A 25266-nucleotide genomic window follows, 5' to 3' on the forward strand; every position below is an offset into this window, starting at 1 on the left:
TTGCTCTATTTTAACAATAGAATACTGATACAAAGATTAAGAATATAGATTCATGTTTTCTGCATTGATGTCTCGCCCCTCCTGAGACACAGGTCACTACTGTTCAAAAGTTCGGGTTCAGTGATATTGTGATTTCTGAAGAATCATGTGACATGGAAGACGGCTGGCAAATGAAGTAACGGCTTCTGAAAATTCAGATTTTCCATCATAATCATAAATTACATTTCAAAATAGATTCAATTGGAAAATAGTTGTCTTGAACTGTGATATTTCACAATATTACTGTTTTCACTATAGCTTCAAAAGCAACGTATTGACTCTTAACATTTGAACAGTAGTGTAAAGTGAGTGTGAAAGTGAAATACATTTGTGAAAGAATGTTAGTGTGTCCTAACCAGACACAATGACAACCGATCAGAAGATAATGTTTAATGTAATTACATACAGTAGATTTTTTTTTAACCAATGAGATTTCACTGTGGGAAAGGCTAGCAAGCAATTTGTCACAGAAATTGAAATCAAGCGATCGGAAAAATTAACTTTTTTACATTTAATATCTTTTATCGCAACATGTCTGTGTTACAGTCATGACAGCCGCACAGATGATATTGAAAGACTTAAAATCTGAAAGCACATATAAAATATTTTTAGACACTGTAGACAGCACAATTTGTTCATGAAAAATAAAATAAAACTAAACAAAAAATTACAAACACAAGTCAAAAGAGTTGAGGTGGGTCATTTTTTAAATCCATTCTTGCTAGTGAAGCTTAAATCACACATATCAAAGAATAATAATCATAACAGCTGTCCAGCCATCATTAATTCAGCTGCAACCTAAATTCAAACTATATGCTTTCCCAAAATCCATCCCAATTCCAAACCAATCTTACTCTGGGACCTTTCTTTTGGAGGGTGGCACAAGATGAGCGGGCAGTTCGCTTGGAAGCTCGTGACCTTCTAGTTTGACCTTGATCAGATGATTGGCCAAGGCGAACTCCTCGTCATCGAGCATCCCATCGTTATCAATGTCAGCCAGTTTCCAGATCTTACCCAGCACAGTGTTTGGCAGCTTGGACTTCACCATCTCCTTCTTGGCATTGGCTCCAGTCACTTTTCCATTGACGGGTGAGAGAGTGTAGAAGATTTCATCATACATTGGTTTGTCACGTGCCACCACCCATTCGACTTCATCAATGCCCTCGCCGGCTCCCTCGCCATAACCGTGTCCGAACGGCCCATTCATGGTTCCCTCGAAGGCACCGCCCTTCACCACCTGGTTAGGGTGCTGCGTCTCCTCCTGGCGCACCAGAACCATAAGCTGGGCGATGTCGTGGGCAAGCATGTCATCCACGGTGTCCAATAGCTTAATTTTCAGAGGATGAAACTTGTTCAGATCATGTGCATGAAGCTGCTCCTATTCAGTGGGAAAGAAACCAAGAAAAAACACTGTAGGATGTAACAAAAGATCCTGTAAACATCTGTTGATATTTCCAGGGTAAACTAGCTCCACTCCCTTCACAAACTCTGTTCCAGAACGGCTGTATCAGGCTGTTGATGACTGGGCTTCTTTTGGAAATAGTTTCATTGGCAGAGAAAAAAACATTCAAACTAGCCAAATTTTCTCAATATTCATTTGTTTTTAGAACTGTTTATAAAAGCAACAGTAATCCAAACACTAAAAACTATTTTTACTCCTGTGCTTTTTTTTCTATAGAAAAGGCACATCAAAGCAGAAATTTCCATAGCTGTTTGTTGATGTGGGACAAATTATGCTGATTTGGAATGTGCTCTGAAAGACCCTTTAGAAGCATTCTTGAGTCAGCCTCAATCTTTGCTGGCTAAATTGACCTTACCTGCATTTTCTTAAGATTAGGGAAGTCTCCCGGGGAAATCTGGTGCTCCTTCTCAATGCGGCTGTAGATCTCGCCCAAGCTGTTAATCAGCTCCTTCTTTTTGTTGTCCTTCCCGAAGACTGTAGGCATCTCTTTTTTCAAGGAGCTAATGATGTATGCATGGACCTGTGAGAGCAAAGAAGCAAAGCCCCTTTAAGTTTATAGAGCAAAAGTCCTAATTTTATAAATGAATTAAATGTTATTGTAAAATATAAATATATAAACGATGCAGATTTTGACCCCTGTATTTAACTCAAATTTGTTATAACATTCATTATGAAGCTGGATAGTAGCAAGAATACACAAGCTACTAAATAAATGATTGTTTGCTTGGCCCCTGGGCGGAAGGAAGGTGACGGCATAAATGATGACATTTGGGGGAAGCACAGCTGTATGATCAGGGTGAGGGACAGGGATAGAACTAAAATGTTCTTCTTTAATGCATCCAGCTGGATCTGGAGATCAGCACTGACAGTCCCCAACACTTCCTCTTCCAGAGGGGATCTCTATGGCCCAGCTCATGTGTTTTGAGCAAAGTTTGTACTGATGGGATAATAAAGGGTTTCAGAAGTAAATGAAATTACATCAGAGTGTTTCAGTTTCCTTTTAAATGACAGCTTTATGTTTGACTACCTATGTTATTGTTCTTTAATACAGAGGGTATAGAAAATACCCCTCTTTAAAATAATCAAAATAAATAATCAAATTCTGTCGTTTTGCAGCCTGAAATGAAGACGGACAGTTTTTATTTTATCCAGCTGTATTATCCTCATTAAAACTTATAACATCCAAGCACCTGTTACTCTGTCCCACTACAATCCCCACTAATCATCTGAACTCTGAGTCAAAGGCAAGGGCTTTCTTTGCATTTTTAGGTCTATTTTTAAAGATGTAGCTGATTACCTGCACAACCAGTATCTTGTATGAATTGCATGTTTAATATATGCATTCACACATATTCACATTTATTGTATATAAAAAGAAAGGGACAGACAGAGAGATATATGATACTTCATAATGTTCTTTGGATCTTTTATACAGAACATATATACAGTATACAAAAACATCACTTAATTATAGCTGAATCAAGCTTGGATTCAAAATTACTGTAGAGGCAAATATTATGTGAGAAAAAAAATCATGAGTCCGAGTTCAATCATGATCAAAAATGCAGGCGAACATCAGGGCCATTCACAGAGCCACAACAGCAGACTATACAGTTTTGTTAAATAGCCTCATTACTTGGGCAAAGTCTGCAAGACCAGACAGACAAAAGGCCTGTCACTGCTATTACTTTTATACTAGAGCTATATGCTGGACCACATCAAAAACATGTTGGAACGACAACAGCATTCACAGCATCTCAACTAAATAAATGGAGAAAAAGAGACCTTTTATTCTGAATCACACACTAAATATTTTCCCTTGAAAATCAACAAAAAATTCATAAGCGCTTGTTTTGCTTTTAACAAAATTTGCCTGCCAAAATCTGAGCAATTTGTTAGTTGTTTCCTGCTTTTGGTTTCAGGAGTGGTTTGGTACAGAACTTTTCAAGACTTTGGAGTTTGGAACATAAACGATTAGTTCATCCGAAAATTAACATTCTGTCATTATTGTCTGATGTTTCAAAGGCTTTTTCTGTGGAACATACTCTTTTCAGTATTCAAAAGGAGTTTGCAGTGCTGACTGCTTTTTATTTTCATAGCCAAGGTAACTATGAAATATTGTTTGAAAAAGAGCTGCATAAAAAGATTCTTCAGATTTATTGTTTTGTATTCTGAGGAAAGAATAATAGTGACTTGAAGAATAACAATGAAGAATAATGAAGAACAGTGAAGAATAACAATGACTTCCTTTATTTATATGCCAATTCCAGAGTCTTAAAGGGATAATTCATCCAAAAATGAAAATTTTACCCCCAGGGCATCCAAGATGTAGGTGACTTTGTTTCTTCAGTAGAACACACACAAAAAAAGCTTTTTAACTCAAACCATTGCAGTCTGTCAGTCATATAATGGAAGTGAATGGGAATCATGGCTTTGAGAGTCAAAAAGAACATACACAAACAAAACCAAATTAAATGTCCGAACTGTCTTGAACGCGTTTTCAACAGTCTGCGCATCTTCTTCTTGCTTTACGGCGGATAGCAGACTTATAAGTGCATTACCGCCACCTATCTCTCAAATGGACCATTGACACTCCATCAACAAACTCAATAAGGAGTGTCAATGGTCCATTTGAGAGACAGGTGGCGGTAATGCACTTATAAGTCTGTGATCTACCATAAAGAAAGAAGAAGAAAATCATGTGCCGGCTGTTGAGACTGTGCTCAGGACAGTTCGGACATTGCCATAAATCAGAGGTAAAAAAAAACTGAAATACTGAGGTGAAGTACTGTTCAGTTTCTTGCACAGACCGATTGTTTTGTGTCTTTACACATTAATGTATCATCACAGGCCAGAGTTTAATTTGGTTTTATGTATGTTTTTTGATTCTCAAAACTGTGATTTCCATTCACTTTCATTATATGACTGACAGACTCCAACAGTTTGAGTTAAAAATCTTTGTTTGTGTTCTACTGAAGAAACAAAGTCACCTACATCTTGGATGTCCTGGGGGTAAGCAGATAAACATAAAATTTTTGGGTGAACTATCCCTTTAACTTATACAGTAGATATAACCTTATTAACAGTCTAGGTGGGACATTTTTTGGTAGGCTACATGTCAAATCTCGAAGGCTAACATAATAGAATTTTACCTTAGCAAGACGAGCTCTTTTGATCAGATCGTTGAGCTTGCGAAGGGCGGCGTTACGGGGCAGCGACTGGATATCCTTGAACAGGTCTTTCTCTTCCACCTCAAACAGTTTGCGATTGTCTGGAATCAGTAATGGATGCGACCAAAAAGAGCCGATGTAGACACGAATCACCTCAGGTGTGTTGACAATCTTCCCCAGCGACCACATGAGGGCACCATAGACGCGCATTAACTGCTGCGTCTCGATCTGGTCGGCCTTGTTAAGCACAACGCGGATCTTGTCCTCGTGGTTCTTGAGGGCCTTGATGACCTCCGAGAACTCGTCTGAGATGTCCAGCTTGTGGGCGTCAAACAGCAGAATGATGCGGTCCACGCGTTCGGCGAACCACTCCAGCACAGCAGCGAAGTCATAGCCTGAATGAGAGATTGGAAAAGAGAGTGATATCCTGTCCAGTATTTACGGTTCACAAAGCTTTTGCACCGGATGGATGCTTGCACGACAGCAAAGAGGCAGCCAGCCAATCAGAACGGGCAAAATGACCTTGTCAGACCTGGCAGTCAACAGTACTGAAGCTGCTGACTCTCTTCCAAGTATCGTTAAAATGCTAGGGCTTGTTATGGTTTTTATGTCTGCCAGTAAATGGCTTCTGCAGCTCAACTTCACTCCCTCTCCAGGGATGCAGAGTTAAAACAGCAGGTCAACCATTCAAGAGGATTCATTTTAAACCAATGCTGCATTACTTTGAATTATGGAATTATTTTAACTACATGACGTATTTAGATGCATGAACTAATATTAGCAAATGTCATTTATATTAACAGTCAGTCTAAACAATAATAATATCTACATCAATATATACAGTATTTTTCACATGATAATTAAAAATGCTGTACTTAGAAGAATTTAGGTGAATTTTGTATAAAGAATTTTTTCCTATGTATGATGCAGGCATGCAATGTCTGTATGATTAAGAATGGCTGTTTTTGAGTATGGCTCTTATTTTAAAGGGCAACAGACTCTTGTGAAGGAGCGTAAAACTAGCTTTTACATTATCTGGGTGACTACACTCTCTACCTGCTGAGATTTGGGAAGGAGTAAACTGCTAACTCAGCCAAGAAAGCCAGAATCCTGCAAATAAAAACCTAATGCTGTGGTCTAATTAATTTTGTAATGCAAGTTATGATATCTCCAAATCTATTTGTGTTGCTGCTATAATACAGAGTACAGAAAAAGGTTATGACAATGCAATACTGCTAAAATGAATCAAAAGCCACACTGTTGTGTCCGAACCAGCTTAAACAGGAGATTGTTATTGTGCAGAATTTTTGCTTTTAGTGGGAACAGACAAAATACTATCCCATAGCAACCGGATAGGACAACATGTGCTCCTCACAAGAAAATCATAACCTTGCCAGAGAAAACAAGGTTCACACAGACAGAAGAAAACCCTTGAAAACTATCAGTACTCATAAACTGCAAATGATTATGACCACCTTTTTAAAACTAAAATTATACGTATACCGTGATAAAAGCAATAGCAATTAATCGCAACAGGAAAATTTGATACTGGCATATCCCTAATTGGGAATCATATTTTTCAAATAAAGCAAGGGTAACACTAATTTCACATACAGCACACAGTGGAAATGACATGAATAGGACAGTGGGCAAGTACATAAAGCACAGCATAATTTGAAATCACAAGTTTAAAGTTTAGAGCATTCAATTCACATGGACTGACCATCACACAGAGAACACGCGATCATGCTGGATAAAAATGCACACTTCACAAGATCTCACTGATGGATTCGACTAAGTTTGCAAGGATTGTGAAATTAAATGTTCACTAGCTATTCGAAGATTTGTTTAAATGATATACATGCATATTTGCTTAATGCTGACGGCAAGTGAGAAAGTATTATAAAGTTTGCCTTTCTATTAATAATAATATATAAGCAATCTTTTTAATACTGAAGTCTGACACACCATCAAAATAAAAGTCCCGCCTTGAATACATCGGCCAAACTGAAAAAACTTATCATCCAATGCCGATAGTTGAAAAATGCCAAATATCTGCCGATATATCGGCCTAGGCTACATATCGGTCGACCACTAACTTAAAAAGCCAAAAAATTACAACACTGAAGCTTAATAAAATAAAATAAATGAAAACCTAAAATGTAAGAATAAAAGTGTATTAAAATTATTGATAAATGCAATACCAGTATATCAATTGTAGTATTATTTACTATATACACTATTATTTATTACTATATATACACTATATTCATTATGATTTTTAATTGGAATTTTATTGGAATCTACTTTTTCAACAAGTTTGGACACACCTGTTGGAAAAAACGGTATATAAATGTAAAGTAAAGTTGAAAGACATCTGAAAAGAGGAAAGGTAATGATTGAGGATTCTGACCAGGCTCTGCTGTTGAGTCTAGCTGTCTTTTTTTTTAATTATTTGTTCTGACGTACATCTTCTGTAACAACATCCAGCTTATCATCATTTACAGTCAGTGTGCTTCCTTCATACCCAAGCATTTTTTGGCATGACCCCGACTGAAAAGGAGTACATATCCAAAATTGGCAGTTCTGCTGGGAGGAATTAGTCTGTTAATATTTCAAATCAGCGACATGGAATATGGCAGACAGCCATTTCTTCCACAGGAAGATTGCATGCCTACAGGGATGGGGTGGACCATCCCTTACGATTTGGCAGTTTCACATGGGGAAGCTTTATTGTCATCTGTAATAGTTTGGTTTGTCGTTTCAACAACTTATAGATCTCTATCCAGAATTATTGTAACTTCAGACTGGGACTAGCTTACTCAATAAAGGTCTAAGAAAGATAACATCTACAGTAACAGACACATGAGACAGTGTCATTGAGAGCAGGACAATAACAGCGGTGAAACTGAGCTCAGTATTACAGTTGTGATTATATTGTTGCAGAGGGACGGATCTGAGGGTTAATATGATTTCACAGCACGTCTGGGGTCGAGCGGTGCTGGAACTTCATTTGTGTAATAAGCTGCAGGTGTTAACAGTAGTTTGGCATTATCTACAATACCTCCATATGGACATTTATGCAGGAAGCTATAACCAAAGCCATCTTCTGTAGCAACAGTTCATAGGGAGAGAAAGATACAAAGATGTAAAATACAGTAACACAGGAAAAAAGAATATACTTTTAATTAGAAATGTCTCTGATTCTTTCCTGGAAGGCAGAAGTGAAAGTTTAGGTAGTTCATGGCACTAGAAAGTGAAACAGTCTGGTATGAACTGATGAAAAAAAAACAAAAAGGGATATATAAAAGAACATGAAAAAAAAGGAAATGGTTTTGGTTGATGTTGTGTTGCGTTTGCACTTTGCAACACCCTGAACTGATTAAGATGCTAAAAAAAGATGTTAATGAAAAACATGCACAATCAACACCATAATCACAAAATGCATCATTCTGATGGATTAAAAAAAAGATGTCTTGCAATTTAGATAATTAATTAATTAGTAAATAATTTGCCAGACTGATTTAAACTGGTAACTCAAAATTTTCACTAAAAACTCATTTGTCTGGGAATGGGGACTCTAATGGTCATGCTGTGTTTCTGATTCACCAAAAAGGGAATTGTAAGTTTTAGCCTATCGTAGTTGGGGGGTAGGTAAAAAATGTATAAACAACTTAATTTGTTTAAACTTTCTATATATATATCAATGCATAATCAAAATGTAAGTACTCTGATAAAAAGAGTATAAAAATCAAGTGACTCTAGACCGTTTAATCTGTATTAAACACAGCTCATTATTTCCATTCGGGACGAAACATAGGATTGGCTTAGGCGACTGTCTCTCTCGCAACCATCCTTTTGCCACACATGACCTGCCCACTTGCGCGCGCACGTTTGATTTGAGGAATTCAAGAGGCACGGATCCTAGGAATACCAAAACAATGGCAGAGAAACAGCAAGCAAAATTCACAGTACCGGCCTATGCAGTTAGTGAAGGCAAGCCAGGCAAAAAAAGGAAAATAGTAACAGTACAAAAAAAAGGTAATGAACAAAAAGTCTTTGGATAAACAAAGAAATAAAACGTGAGTTAATATCGGCGTGGCTTTCCAGCGATGGCGAGAACTGAGGGAACTCAAGGGGCTGAAAAGTGACTCCTTGATGGCTTTATTTCTGCTGGACAGGTAAATCTTTCTTTTTGTATTTTGATCATACATATTTTTTTGTTTATTTTTTCATGAAGCATGTGTCATTAGCACACGTAGCTGCGTAATATAGCTAACATAACATTACTTAGCGAGCCGTAGTAGAGACGATAAATAATCTATAGGAGCCCAGAAGGGAGGGGGTGGAGTGAATGGAAATAATGAGCTGTCTTTAAAACAGTCGTGAGAGGTCTACAGACACTCGATTTTTATACTTTCTTTTTCAGAGTACTTACATTTTAATTATGTATTGATATATAAATAAAGTTTAAACAAATTTGGAAAAGAAGTTTTTTATAAATTTTTTACCTACCCTGACTTTAATTTGTGAATCAGACTACACTAGTTGTATTGTATGTGTTGTCTTGCACACAATGCAAATAAATACATATTTTCAGATCCTAAAATGTCTATTTACACCAACTCTGATTTTGACCAAATAACAAATACAAAATATTCACACCAAGATTAATACAGAATATTCATGATTCAATAAGTCAATAGCCTTGTCAGTAGGCTTTCTTGTCAAAAGCACTAACAGTTAAGACTTTTTCATTTCAATTAAATATAGCTAAGGTGTTTCAACGTAATGTTGCAATCTGAGCATAACCCTTTTCCAATTAATAACAAACAGCAGCAGGTTTGTGGTTTTGAACTTTATGTGGTTCAGAGCCGAGGCGTTATTTAACACGGCATGCTACTTCAACTAATCACATGGCAGTTGCTTCAATGCATTTAGGGGTGTGGTCCTGGTAAAGACAATCTCCTGAACTCCAAACTGAATGTCAGAATGGGAAAGAAAGGTGATTTAAGCAATTTTGAGCGTGGCATGGTTGTTGGTGCAAGATGGGCCGGTCTGAGTATTTCATAATCTGCTCAGTTACTGGGATTTTCAAGCACAACCATTTCTAGGATTTATGGTGTGAAAAAAGAAAAACATCCAATATGCGGCAGTCCTGTGGGCGAAAATGCCTTGTTGATGCTAGAGGTCAGAGGTGAATGGGCCGACTGATTCAATCTGATAGAAGAGTAACTTTGACTGAAATAACCACTCGTTACAACCAAGGTATGCAGCAAAGCATTTGTGAAGCCACAACATGCACAACCTTGAGGCGGATGGGCTACAACAGCAGAAGACCCCACCGGGTACCACTCATCTCCACTACAAATAGGAAAAAGAGGCTACAATTTGCACGAGCTCACCAAAATTGGACAGTTGAAGACTGGAAAAATGTTGCCTGGTCTGATGAGTCTCGATTTCTGTTGGGTCATTCAGATGGTAGAGTCAGAATTTGGCGTAAACAGAATGAGAACATGGATCCATCATGCCTTGTTACCACTGTGCAGGCTGCTGGTGGTGGTGTAATGATGTGGGGGATGTTTTCTTGGCACACTTTAGGCCCCTTAGTACCTATTGGGCCTACCTGAGCATTGTTTCTGACCATGTCCATCCCTTTATGACCACCATGTACCCATCCTCTGATGGCTACTTCCAGCAGGATAATGCACCATGTCACAAAGCTCGAATCATTTCAAATTGGTTTCTTGAACATGACAATGAGTTTAATGTACTAAAATGGCCCCCACATTCACCAGATTTCAACGTGGTGTTGGTGTGGTGTGGTAAAACAGGAGCTTCGTGCCCTGGATGTGCATCCCACAAATCTCCATCAACTGCAAGATGCTATCCTATAAATATGGGCCAACATTTCTAAAGAATGCTTTCAGCACCTTGTTAAATCAATGCCACGTAGAATTAACCCTTGTGCGTTGTTGGGGACGTTTTCGTCCACTAGGGGGTAAAGTTGAGTCTTATTTTGGCCACAACTTTCTCTGTGTTTGAGCTAATGGAATGATTTTTGGTGACAAATCTTATTTTGGTCCATATTTTGGGAAAATGCTTTGAAATTTTTCAAAAACTCAACGGTACACTGTGGGCAAATTCACTACCCTTTCGGGGTGTTCATGGATGAAAACATCCACTAAATTAAACTGCTGTAAAAATGTATCAGATTCATATTTTTTTTCAATTTTTTTTGCATAAATCTATTAATCAACCTCAGTCCTGATCGAAACTACCAAATTTTTTAAAAAATTCCAAGATTTTAACTTTTTAATTACCAAGTTCATAAATGATGTCACTGATTTGGGAAAAACACACACAAAATTACATATTTTCAATATAAAAAGTGATTGTGGACTGGATTTTTTTTTACCTTTTATCACAGTCTTGGGCATGTCAAAGATTAGTAACAAGATTGGCTTTGATGCATTGTTAGTTTTTGTGCAGCATTAGATTTACATTTTTTCTCCCTAATTTGTTGTTGGTGGCTGTTTTTGCCCCATTGACTTCCATTATAACGACATTTTTTGATTGCAAAGCCATGACACCATATAATCATGCTTTCTTGATTGTTTGTGGTTTTCACTTTTGGGAAGAGGTAAAAAAATGTATTTTTACAGTTGATCACTAGGTGGGACCATTAACCCTTTAAATAGGCCTGTGCAAAAAAAGGCTTGGTTTCTGGCTTGTATATGGAGTTATATGGAGTATAACAGCAAATTATGGTGTTTGTGTGTGTGTGAGATTCTTGATTGTTGGTGGTTTTCCCTGTTGCGAAGAGGTAACATTTGTTATTTTTTACAGTTGATCACTAGGTGGGACCATTAACCCTTTAGATAGGCCTGTGCAAAAAAGGCTTAGTTTCTGGCTTGTATGGAGTTATATGGAGTATAATAGCAAATTATAGTGTGTGTGTGTGATAGATGAGAGAGAGAGAAAGAGAGGGTGTGAGAGAGACCTTTGTGCACTTACCTTGATGTACAGTATCTGAAAAAATCTAAATATGTACCTCATGCTCTCAGAACTACATGGAGTAAACAATAAAAAAAGAAGTGTGCTTATGCACTTGCTTCCTTTTGATGGTGAAAAGTACAGATGGCCTATATGTGAAATGCTCCTCTTTTCTTGATGGTAAAGCCAGTTTAAAACCTTAAAATCCTGTAAAAAAATCTACTTTGCATCAAATTTATGAACATAATGTATTATGAACCAAAATGCAATACCAACTTCAAATAAGCTGCAGCTCGCTGGAGGGGTCACGCTACATAATCATTTCTAAAACTTTGGTACAAGTCAAGCCCTTTCTCGTGTTGCTTGCTGCTCTTCTCACCATTAAATATCCAGCACGATAGCATGCAAGTGTTTAAATCCACGTACTTTGCTTTTGTTTAGTCTATTCGCTTGTTAAGTCTGACGTCACTTGTCCAAACGCTCTATCAGTTATCACGAGAAAACAACAAAAGGTGCTAATATAAACTCACAATGTGATAGAATACTAGCGAAAAAGTTATAATATATAATAAAATAAAAAGTTTTTTTTTTAATATATAATAAAAACCTTTAACTCCATACCGAAGTACCAGATAGCCAGACAATGAAAATATAAATATAAAGTAAAATATATAGTAATATATATTAATTTTTTTGTGTTTGGGACGCTGTGAGCACTTCTTACGTCATCACTTAACAAACCGAATACTTTCACCACCATTAAAAGGCAGCAGGTGCATAAATACACTTTTGTTTACTCCATGTAGTTCTAAGAGCTGAGGTGTACATTGTGATTTTCTGAAATACATTAAGGTAAGTGCGCAAAGGTCTCTCTCACACACACTCTCCCTTTCTCACACACACACACATAAACACTCAATATAATATGCTGTTATACTCCATATAACTCCATATACAAGCCAGAAACTAAGCCTTTTTTGCACAGGCCTATCTAAAGGGTTAATGGTCCCACCTAGTGATCAACTGTAAAATTAACAAATTTTACCTCTTCCCAAAAGTGAAAACCACAAACAATCAAGAATGCATGATTACATGGTGTCATGGCTTTGCAATCAAAAAATGTCGTTATAATGGAAGTCAATGGGGCAAAAACAGACACTAACAACAAATTAGGGAGAAAAAAATTAAATCTAATGTTGCACAAAAACTAAAAATGCATCAAAGCCAATGTTGCTACTAATCTTTGACATGCCCAAGACTGTTATAAAAAGTAAAAAAAAAAATCCAGCCACAATTACTTTTATATTGAAAATAAGTCATTTTGTGTGTTTTTCCCCCAAATCAGTGACATCATTTATGAACTTGGCAATTAAAGAGTTAAAATCTTGGATTTTTTAAAACACATTTTGTAGTTTTGATCAGGACTGAGGTTGATTAACAGATTTATGCAAAAAAAAAAATAGAAAAAAAAAAAATGAATCTGATACATTTTTACAGCAGTTTAATTGAGTGGATGTTTTCATCCCGAACAACTCAAAAGGGTAGTGAATTTGAACAATCCACAAGGGTTAAGGCAGTTCTGAAGGCGAAAGGGGGTCAAACACAGTATTAGTATGGTGTTCCTAATAATACTTTAGGTGAGTGTATATATATATATATATATATATATATAGAGAGAGAGAGAGAGAGAGAAAGAGAGAGAGAGATTGAGAGAGAGAGAGAGAGAGAGAGAGAGAGAGAGAGAGAGAGAGAGAGAGAGAGAGAGAGATGTGTTGATGTTTGTCAGACAAAGCCGTTTGTAAGGATGCTTTCTGTGAGATGCTGTCCTTGTAATGGATGCATGAAAAAGTGCTGATGGGTGTCAGAACTGTATAGATATTATTAATGGAGTGATCTGGGTGGGGAACCGTCTCTCAATGTTGGTGATGATCTAAATACTACAGCTTCAGATCGATCCGGTTACTGCAGTGATACTGTAGATAATGCAGTTAATCTCAACTAGCCAAATTATGATTACATATAAAAATTTGGTGTACAGTCTGGTAGATAATGCATCTTATTTTAGTCAAAAACCATCCACTCTGTCCATCTGACAGGAAGAATCTATCTGACATTATCATTTAAAGGACTGGGTAAGAGTTTCTTTTTTTTAAAGAATCCAATACTTTTATTCAGCAAGGATGCATTAAAGTGGCCAAAGGTGAGAGTAAATACAACTATAATGTTGCAAAATTTATATTTTAAATAAAGTCAAACCTTGTATTCATCAAAGAATCCTGAAAAGGGTATAATGTTTTCTCTAAAAATATAATAATAAAATAGAAGAGATTTATTTTATTTCATAATATTTCACAATATTACTGTATTTACTGTATTTTTGTTCAAATAAATGCAGCATTGGTGAGCATTAGAGACTAAAAACATAAAAAAGGTGTAATGTGTAAATGTTTTTTACATGTACAATGAGGCCCAAAAGTCTAAAAGAAGTAAAAATGCTTTGATTTTGCACTTTTGACACATTATCCCATTACAAATTATATTACTAGCCTAAAAATATTTAGTAGGTAGAACTGAAAAAGATTAGTTTATTATTGTTGAATCTTATATATACATACATACTGTACATACATACATACACTCAGTCACTCACTCACACACACACACACACACACACACACACACACACACACACACACACACACACACACACACACACACACACACACACACACACACACACACACACACACACACACACACACACACACACACACACCTAAAGCGTTATTTCCAGGTTTCATTTAATTTAATTGACTCTGAATCCCAGATTTTATATATATAAATATTTTATATATATATATATATAAATGAACCAGTTCTCAATTCCCAACCCTAAAGGAGAGATAGACGGTGAGAGAATGAAATAACCATTGTAGCAGCACATGCTTAGATGCAGTATTCAAACAGGAAGAAAGAATGCTAAATACTACAAGGCTATTGTTATGAGATTAGCAGAATGAAGTTTGATGTGAAGGTGCCATTAGTTGTCATGAAACTGAAATTGCTCTGCACTCATGTGTGTGAACAACCCAAATGACTAAATCCACAGTTCAATGAAAACTTTGAAAGCTCACAAACAACATGTTCACTGCGATCAATGGCTCATTAAAGCCAAAGCTACACAGCCATAGAGTATCACACACCAAAGTCACTTGGTCACTGTAGCATTCTAGTTTTTGACATGAGTACAATTACATAATGCATACTGTTGCACATAATACAATACAATTATAGGCTGTATTGAATGTATATACTAGTACTCCAGTGTGTATCTATTTGATGCACAGAAATTACACACACTTTGTTTTCAACAGAGGCTCTAGTATCAGATGACGACTAATTTTACTGCCAAATTAAAGTGCTTCCCTCTAAACCTACATTTACTGCTTTCAGCGCAAACAAGAGCTACTAAATATTTGTCCTCTGAAATCACAGAGGACTTTGGAGAGCCTAGCTCTTGGCTCTGGCCTCAGAAACATGAGTGTCTAATCTTCGGGCCGTATCAATCCGGTCTGTGATATGAAAAGCGCTGATGCCAGGAAGCCCAGCAGTAATACTATGGGCCGCTCAGCTGCAATGGACTTTTCTGAATGAGTGATGAAGTAACCATGGGCTAAACAAGCTTAGTGTTACATGGGCATCAGTACAGTAATTCAACCAGAAGTGACTTTGTACAGTAACTTTTATATCACTGAACACTGAATGTCACAACATTTTTTAAATGAAAGTCTAGAATGCTCAGTCATGCATGAAATGTAATGGCAGGTGGGAAAAGTATGCATACGCTAGGCTTAAGAGTCAAAGCTTATTAAAAAAAATCTACTTGAACCAAACAAGTTACAAAATATCTGCCGTAAATATCCATTACTAAGCATTAAGTAGCAAACCAGAGAATAAAAAACAAGCACACACCCATCATCCTTTGATACAAATACAGTTATAGCTGAAAAAATTGTAACACTATAAACACAATTTAATGCATTGTATATGTTCTTAAGGTTTTCAAGCCTTTCTTGATAAAGCCTCTTCCCTCTTCATACTCAACACAGACTTACAACACATCAAAATTAAAAACAGACTGAAACTCCAGTTACACAACACACCAACAGTGTTGCTTTCCATTATAAAATGACGAAAACATCATGAAAAAATTATAATTGCTTTTTTTCAACATAGCGATCAAGTGAACTAGTTTCCACATGCCACAAGGAACAAGAGCTAGCATTCAAATTTGAATTTGAGATCACATGATCTTGTTATGCAGTTTAGGGCTGGACAATGTGTCGTTTAAGCATCGATATCGCGATGTACGAATCCACGATAGTCACATCGCAGGATGTGCGATGTAGGCTGTCGTAGTTGATCCGTTATTCATTAACTGTAAGGGCCAGCTGCTCCCCGGCCCTTGACGAATGTGATTCACGGATTAATTGCACAGCTTAACCATCATAGAGTGAAAGTTTATCATGTTTATCAAACACATTAAGCATGTGTTTTTAAGTCCTGTCAGTTTAACAGGGCAGAGAGAGAGAGAGAGAGAGTGAGTGTGCGAAAGAGAGATAGAGAGAAAAAAAGAGAGAGCGTGCGAGAGAGAGCGAGCGCGAGAGAGAGAGAGAGGGTTGCTCTCTCTCCCTCGTGCAAATTAATCAATTGACATGATGGTGTCGATGTTTAAAATGAGAATGTAAGTGTGCTCACCCCATTTTTGTTTGTAAGAAAAAATTTGATTAGATTTCATATCGCAATACATATCGCAGAAAAATAAAATATCGCAATGTCATTTTTTCCCAATATCGTGCAGCCCTAATGCTGTTGTACTTGGAAAACATTCTGTGACTTTGGGGTCAGCAAGTTATACTTTTATTCAGCCAGGATACACCGTTTTTTGAATTGTCTGAAAATATTATGTTTCAAATAAATGATCTTTTGAACTTTCTATTTATCAAAGTATCTTTAAAAAAAATTTATCCGGGTGTCCACAAAAATATTAAATGACAACTATTTCAAAATTGATAATACATTTCTTGAGCATAAAATCTGCATATTAGAATGATTTCTGAACGATCATGTAACACTGAAGTAATTGATGCAGATTCAGAAGTAATTCAGCATTGCCATCTCACACTGTTTTTACTGTATTTTTGTAGCCTTGATGAGCATACAAGACTTCTTTTATAAACAGTACAATCTTTTGAATGGTATTGTATAAATATCAATAGCTCCTGATTCAGATGATATTCTTCATCATTGCACATGCATGTTGATGCATTTTGGAAGTCAGTTACCTCTGCTGATCCTCTGTTTCTCTCCGCTCAGGATTCCTGGGGTGTCAATCACACTGATGCTCTCCAGAACAGGGTTGGGCAGCTGGGCACACACAAACCTGAGGGCCAGCCCAAACAAACCAGAGTCACACTCAAGGACACTGCAGAAATCTTCCAAGAACATGACTGGCACACTAACCAGCAGTTTCCACATGCTTATGCTTCAATCTTGATTTGAGCTTGTTGTCTTTGCTCTCTCTATTTCAAAATGAAAATATACATTTGTCATGGAGTGAAGAAATGCTCTCTGATTTCACACTGCTATAAAGTCCCAAATTTCCAAAACCATCAAGTCGTAGTACTGTAAGTTAGCATGAAGACATGGAGCAGAGTGTCATAAATCATTCTTTTGTTACCATTTACATTACAGTGATTTGACCAAGCTGGACATATTAAAACATAAAAAGCAAGATAGACTTCACATTTTTATAGCCTCAGAAAACAATTTCCTCTGAGATGCTTTAATAACAAGCCAAAAACTAGTACCCATGGCTTTTGTGGCTTAGTGTGTGAACTAGGCCCAGAAAATGTGTGTCATGTTTTGGAGTGAATCACTAAGGACCTGAGGCTATAGGGAAACATTATCCTAATATTATTCATCCTCCTTTTGACAGTCCCTACTTTAACACATTGGACACAAACAACTTGAAACCACTGAAGAGCACATTCTAGCAATTACAATTACAGAACATCTGACATCAGACCACATGCTAGTGCAAGCAGGAAAGTTTTATTTACTATGGGAAACTACTCAAAATCACATTTTATTCTAATTGAAGAAATTATAAATATATAATACCATTTTGCTTGCATTGTCAAATTATTTGATGTGTAATTCTATGCACTACAACACCATGCTCACTGAGCTTCTGCTATTTGTGAATTCATAAATGATATACTTAAATAAATCTGAAAACCAGGGCAGGTGTCTCAGGCATTTCAAAATGCATAAACCCACAGCCAAACAGGGTGCATGGCAAGTAGTAGCTCATAAACATGTTTACTATCTCCATGATGGTTCACCCAAAAATGAAAAATCCTGTAACTATATGCTCACAATCGTGTCATTATTTTCTTTGTGTGGAACACAAAGGATAATATTTAACACAAAGTGTCCATTTTTGTCCATAAAATGGAGGTCAGTATTGTTGTGGCCCTCATTTACATTAATATGGACATTCTTCAAGATATTTTCTTGTGTTTTACAGAAGAACAAGAAGTCATACAGGTTTGGAACAACATGAGGATAAATGAGGGTAAATAATGACAGTACTTGTGGTTCTGGGTGCACTTTTCCTTTAAAGTGCATGTTGCTGCTCTTCTGACAGAATTACATGAGAAATATTTAAAATAAATATGCAGGCTTTGCGATTGCAAAAGGCAAAGAGACAATTTTCTCAAGCGTTTCTGTTGATTTGCACAACAAGTTTGCCAAACCATCAGACTACATAGACTACATGCATTCGATTGCATCACTTGGAGGTTTTATAAAGGAATGTTACTCTGTCATTGTGTAATTTTAAGACTGTGAATTACAGCCTGTTTCATAATATGCTGGTAAACTTGATGGTATGATGTGCTCTTATCACATTCACATGACAGGAGGTCAGTGGATCAGACAACACGAGGAAACTCAATCAAAAGTGAAAGTGACGTGACATTCAGCCAAGTATGGTGACTCATACTCAGAATTCGTGCTCTGCATTTAACCCATCCGAAGTGTGTGTGTGTGTGTGCGTGCGTGCGCGCACACACACACACACACACACACACACACACACACACACACACACACACACACAGAGCAGTGGGCAGCCATTTATGCTGCAGCACCCGGGGAGCAGTTGGGGGTTCGATGCCTTGCTCAAGGGCACCTAAGTCGTGGTACTGAGGGTGGAGAGAACACTGTACATGCACTCCCCCCACCCACAATTCCTGCCAGCCCGGGACTCGAACTCACAACCCTTCGATTGCGAGTCCAACTCTCTAACCATTAGGCCACGACTCTCCCTTCAAGAGAAGGAATGTTGCCAGCCCCACTCTGTGATATCATTATAAGATAAGGAAGACCATGTTACAGATGCAAACCTCTGCCCAGACTAAAGATTTAAACATGTCCATTTCAATAAACACAAGAACTAAAACAAAACACACTGTTTTATCGTTGTTTTAATCCCACCTGTTAAGGAAGGCATTGCCAAAGGCGTTGAGTTTCCGAAAGGGTTTTTTGGGATCCACTACCAGAGCGTTTCCTGGTATTAGTCCCTCCATGGTGCCGTGCATCACTGCAATGAAGGAGTCAGTTGTTGGTTCTGGACCGATCCGCATACCAGGGAAGTCCTGCTCCAGAAGATATCTATAAAAAATAAATGCACGCACAAATGCATTTAGATGCCTGCAAACACTTGTAATGGTGATTAGCATGTGTAAAATATAACAACTATGATGAGGATTTGAGAAAGTTTGGTTATCTAAAATAGTTTCAGTTAAAAAATACTGTGTATTCAATATATATCTAGCATTTTTACATATAGAGTCCAAGAACATGTAAAAAAGCTCCTTTTTAATTTTCTACATAATTTTGTTAGTTATAAGTTAGTAAGTTAGTCGTTTGAAAATAAAGGATCTTAAATATGTCTTGATAATTTTATGTAATCATTTTTAGATTTGTCAAATGTTTTTAACGTTTAGTTTATTTAAAAAAAAGTATAAAATTACTATAAATAAAAAATTCCTTCATCTTCAGATGTTTGGAACATGTTTATCCACTCTTTGGTGTCCATCCCTGTAATGGATGCCTCATGTGTTGTAATCTTTTTTTATTTTTATTTTTTGAAATTAATACTGTTATGATTGCTCAAAAGTTAAAGTAAAGACATTTATAAAGCAACATAAATGTGCATTTCAAATAAATGTTTTGAACTTTCTGTTTGTCAATGAATCCTGGAAAAAATGCGTCACAGTCAGTTTCCACAAAAATCTTAAGCACAAAATCAATATATCAGAATGATTTCTGAATTTAGCTTGTAAGACTATGTTCACATCATGATTCAGATGATTTCTACTGCTGTTAAAAGGAACAGTGTTAAGATCACACTTTAATGGAGAATGTGAGTTTGTTAAGATAATGTTTACTCTTCTCAGCACAGAGACATTCAAACAGACCCTGCTGTGGACATGTGACTGCACTGAGACTGTTGGGAATACAGAGCAGGTCAAAATGACAGTATGAGCAACTTCGGGACACTTGGCTTCAACGGAGAACTTATTAGCTGCAGTTTATGTCAGTAACACAAAAGTGTAAACAGGACACTGGTGTCATTTACAATAGGATGTTTTGCCATGGCCAATATATCTAACACAGAGGAAGTTATCGGTTGCTTTCTCTAACCCACTCTTACAATCATTCCAGTGATTTCCATTCCATTTCAGTGACAGTGAAGAATGGAGTAATGGCTGCTCACAAAACAGTTACAAAACCCCAGGACCTACAGTGGTGGATGTAGGAATGAAATAATATGTGACAAGTTCATTTGAGCATTTGAATTGGTCAGCTAGAATGATTTCTCTCACATCTCACTGTTAAAAGTGCACTTCATTTTGCATTGACAAAATAACTGGACATGAGTGTCTTCAGCTCTTTTTAAAAAAAGTGAAAAGCAGTCATGAGCCAAGCTTTTGTATTATGTGACAATGTTGAAAAAATTCCATGTTAAGTTTGAAATTGCCCCGACATTATAATGAAGTGTTTCATGGGCTCTCACATTCAGGAAGCACACATAGAAAGCTGAGCTTATTTACTTTCATAGTTATGTGTTCCATCAGCAGAATAGCCACTGTGTCCACTGAGGCTCTCATGACCCTGATGAATAATGCACAGGAGGAAAGAGAGCCAGAGCGAAAATGAGGAGGCACATTTGTTATTGCTAGGACAACACCTCACTCTCACATTTTACACTCACCTCAAGCAAAAACACAGCTCAGTTACTCAAAAAATCCCAAAATAATATGATTGTGAAGTAACTACAGCCAAATGGCATGACATTTAATGACATTAAAGAATTAAAAATACATAGACTGTTGTTCAGATGTTTGGGGATGGTAAAAATTTTTACCTTTTTTTTTTACACTCCATTTACTTCATGAAAAATACAGTAAAAACAGTAATATTGTGAAAGATTAAATGTTTTCTATTTTAATATTTTAAATTTTCATTTATTCCTGTGATGACAAAGCTGAATTTTCAGCAGCCATAACTCCAGTCTTCAGTGTCACATGATCCTTCAGAAATCATTTTAATAAGCTGATTTGATGCTCAAGAAATAATCATTGTTATTAAGCATCTCAATATTTGTGTGGAAAATACACACACACACACACACACACACACATCTATATCTATCTATATATATCTATCTATCTATCTATCTATCTATCTATCTATATATATATATATATATATATATATATATATATATATATATATATATATATATATATATATATATATATAGTATTGCAAAGATCTTTTCTGTCAATTTTTTAATACTTTTAATGCATCCTTGCTGAATAATAAACAAAAAAGTAGCTAACTGCACACTGAATCCAATGCAGACTGGAAAAATCTAGAAAAACATATCTTCAGTGCTCCAGTGCTTTTTTAATAAACAATAATAATAAAAACCTCGTAATTAGTGTAATTTCAGAGTTAGAATAAAGTAGTCTCAAATAAAAAAAAAGCTTGCTTAATGAAATTGCTAATATATCTACAACTTAGCAATGAATTCAGAATAAAGTTCAGGTTAGTCTTAAAAAATTTTTAAATGACCACATGAGTCCTTCTAAAAAGGATATCTGGTATGTCTCCATCTCCATTTACATCTCTTAACTTTTCTACATTCTGGACCCTATTAGTGACAAGTTACTATGGCAATTCTGGAGTCGTTGGAAGTGTCTCTGGTTGCCTGGTGATCTTAAGCAGTCTGTTGCCTTTAATCTTGATCCACTGTAGACCCATAAACCTTAAATCACCCCGCAGACAACCACCACACCACAGCATTGTGTCATACAGATACATCTTAGAGCTGGAACCAGGCCTAGTCTGTTCACAAGGTAACCATCTCTGTCAAAGCTAAAATTATAGTACTATGTTAAGGACTTTGTTTAGCATGTAATATCAAGATCTGTATTCAATGAACACAGAAATTAGGTTCTCATGTAAACAGATTATTGATATCTGAAGCACAGAAGTCATGAATTAGTTTCGCTTAAAACTTCCCGTCAATTACTTTTTAATCTATTTACATGCTTCTCCAACAGATGAATCAGTCTTGCATTGATAACGTTTACACGTGTTCTCTCAATATAAAGAAGTCCTCCAGGTGAACTGACAAGGAGCCATTAACAATCCTGTAGGATTGTGAGGAATCTCACATGGAACTTCCAAATCTGTTTTTTAGGTGTTACAAATGTGATTGTTTTTCAGATATACAACATACTAAAGAGATTGTTTTTGACTATTTTAATAAATCATAAACAGGAGAATATTGTGAGAATTTATTGAAATGCTCTATTGTCGAGAGCTTCTCACAGTCTTATTATTATTATTATATTATAACACATTATCATGAATAACATTAATATTACATTAAATACTAATTAAAGCATAATTACTTAATGCACATTAAAATAGTTAGAAATTACCAAAAGTATTACATAAGGTGAATATATATTTATATGTGTGTGTGTGTGTGTGTGTGTGTGTGTATATATATATATATATATATATATATATATATATATATATATATAAATATATATATACACACACACACACATCACACAATAAGTGTGACGCATTATATAATGTTTCAGCATGTAATGTATAATTTATTACAATTATAATAAATTTCTTAAACAAAGTTTCCTGACTGGTGTCTTAAAAGGGCTCAGGACACCAGAAATTGTTTTACAGGAGCCAAAACTCCATCTTACCTTATGAAGCTGGTTTTGCCAGTGGAATACTGTCCCACCAGGAGTACCATTGGCTTATTGTCAAAATCTGCATCCTCCAAAGCGGGTGAGTGAAACTCGTGGAATTTGTAGTGTTCCTCCAGTGGGAGCAGTTTGGTTTTGTAAAGCTTCTTGAGTCCTTCACTGACAGTCTGGAAGACTTCTGGATCTTTCTTCCTCCTGTCATCGGTACCCAACCAGCTGAACATGATGCAACTCGAGTATAGGCAACCGTAGACGATATATCTGTTTTTCCCCCTTGTATTATTATTTCACAATATGCACAAACGAGCCGAAGACCTATTCAAATGAATGGATTTGAACTGACGTCGATGTTTTTTAAGAGTCCATTGAAACGGTCCCCTTGTCTCTATAGGCCACTCACGACACAAAAGGCACAAATGACTAAACCATAATTACAAAATGATAATGACGCATTATATAATATTCTGCTTAAATGTTACGGTTGAAAACATGGCCAAACACGCAGCCTTTCATTCAGGCTTGTTGGAATAAAAGCGCGCGCCGCTAGAAGCTACAATGTATTACGGAGCAAATGCAAGAGATACAATTTCTATTTTGAAAGAAAACGAGTGCCAAATCCTCCAGTAGAGCAGATTCACTCACGATGACAGGCGTCCACAGGCTTTTTCCCAGTGCAGCAGATTTAAATACCAGTGCGCTGGAGAAACCCGATGCTAGAGGAAATGCCCCTGGCAAAGCCCCACCCAGAACACAAGAGCTCCAGTCAGGGATGCAGCGCCACTGTTAGCGGATGGTGATGGTTGAAAACGCCCCCGTTAAGGAAAATGTGACATTATAGTGAAACAAAACATGAATGTGACTAGAATTGCCATCCCGGTTTTGAGTGACTATGGCAGGAATTATTCACCAAATATTAAAATTGCTCAGCCTTCATAATTAATTAGCATTTTGACTGAAAATATTTTTTTGTACAAAGGGGGCGTTTTGCCCCAGCGGTGGGGTAAAACGCCCCCCAAGGTGGGGTAAAATGCCCCCTTTCTTACCAACCAGTTTGCTTCATAGATCAACAGCAAAATTAAAAGAATAGTTTTTAATCTCTAAAAGTAAAAGGCAAGTAATGTATCAACATGCCTATATATATTAATATTTGAGAAATCCAACATATCCAAATTTTTAACATTTTTAAATTTATACATATAACTAAGTCATGCAAACAAATGTGTTATAAATAAATGAATAAATACATAAATAAACATTAATTCATTAGCCATTCACAGCCATTTTAACAATTATATTTATACATATAACTAAGCCATGCAAACAAATATGTTGTAATAAATAAATAAATAAATAAATGAACATTAATTCATTAGCCATTCACTGTTCATCCATGCACATTTCACAGATGATTTCCCCTCGAATCTACAATCTATTTGTTCACCACTATCACCAAGAAAAACAGAAAACCCTAAATAAATATTAAACTTATACATTTGTACATTCAATAAATGCATTAAAAGCCACTATGTTTTATCATTGGGTCACCTAACCACTTTCCATCAGTGAGCTAACTGTGCTATCAAGCTAGCCTAATGCTCACTTGAGGAATTTTTTTTTCTTTTGTTCAAATATTTTGATTTTACCACCTAGTTATACTGCATTAAGTGTAAAACAGAGGATTTGATAAGACAGAAGTATGTTATTATAGTAATTATGATAGAGAGAAACTATGCCCTCTGGGGGGGGGCGTTTTACCCCTCAGCGTAGGGGGCGTTTTACCCCACAACCTATGACTTTTTCAAAAAATGTTTAATTTTTTTAATATAATTATATTCCTTATAAATAACATATCCTCTTAAACTACAGACTTCACTATTCATCTATCATACATCACTGTGATATCCTGCAGAACAATATTCTCTTAAACACTTGTTTACTAATATCTGAAAATTATAGCGCTTACCATGTAATCCTCTTCTCTTCAAATACGTCGCTGGTGTCAGCTTCTCCAAAGAGATTTTTTTATCCCCGTTGTCAAACATAGTGCATAGCAACAGTGAAAATGTATCTTGACTCCCTCTAGTGGTTATTTTGGGAAAAACAGGTGGGGGGCGTTTTACCCCAGGGGGGCGTTTTCCCCCACTCTACCCTCATTTCATTAAACAAATAATTTCATATTTTCATAGTAATAAAATTAAGAAAATAAATTATTAAAGTT

General features: G+C 36.3%; 1 protein-coding gene across 1 annotated transcript; it reads right to left on the reverse strand.

The window, feature by feature from the left end:
• Positions 1-285: 285 nt before the first annotated feature.
• On the reverse strand, positions 286-23770 carry LOC132092242 (EH domain-containing protein 3-like). The gene is made up of 6 exons (XM_059498405.1): positions 23046-23770; positions 19231-19407; positions 17013-17110; positions 4654-5066; positions 1857-2021; positions 286-1417 (listed from the first exon to the last, which is right to left on the reverse strand). The coding sequence occupies exons 1-6, from the start codon at positions 23270-23272 to the stop codon at positions 890-892; spliced, it is 1608 nt and encodes a 535-aa protein (XP_059354388.1). The 5' UTR covers positions 23273-23770; the 3' UTR covers positions 286-889.
• Between the last annotated feature and the right edge of the window lie 1496 nt (positions 23771-25266).

This window comes from Carassius carassius, chromosome 18, assembly GCF_963082965.1.
Source record: "Carassius carassius chromosome 18, fCarCar2.1, whole genome shotgun sequence".
Lineage (NCBI taxonomy): Eukaryota > Metazoa > Chordata > Actinopteri > Cypriniformes > Cyprinidae > Carassius > Carassius carassius.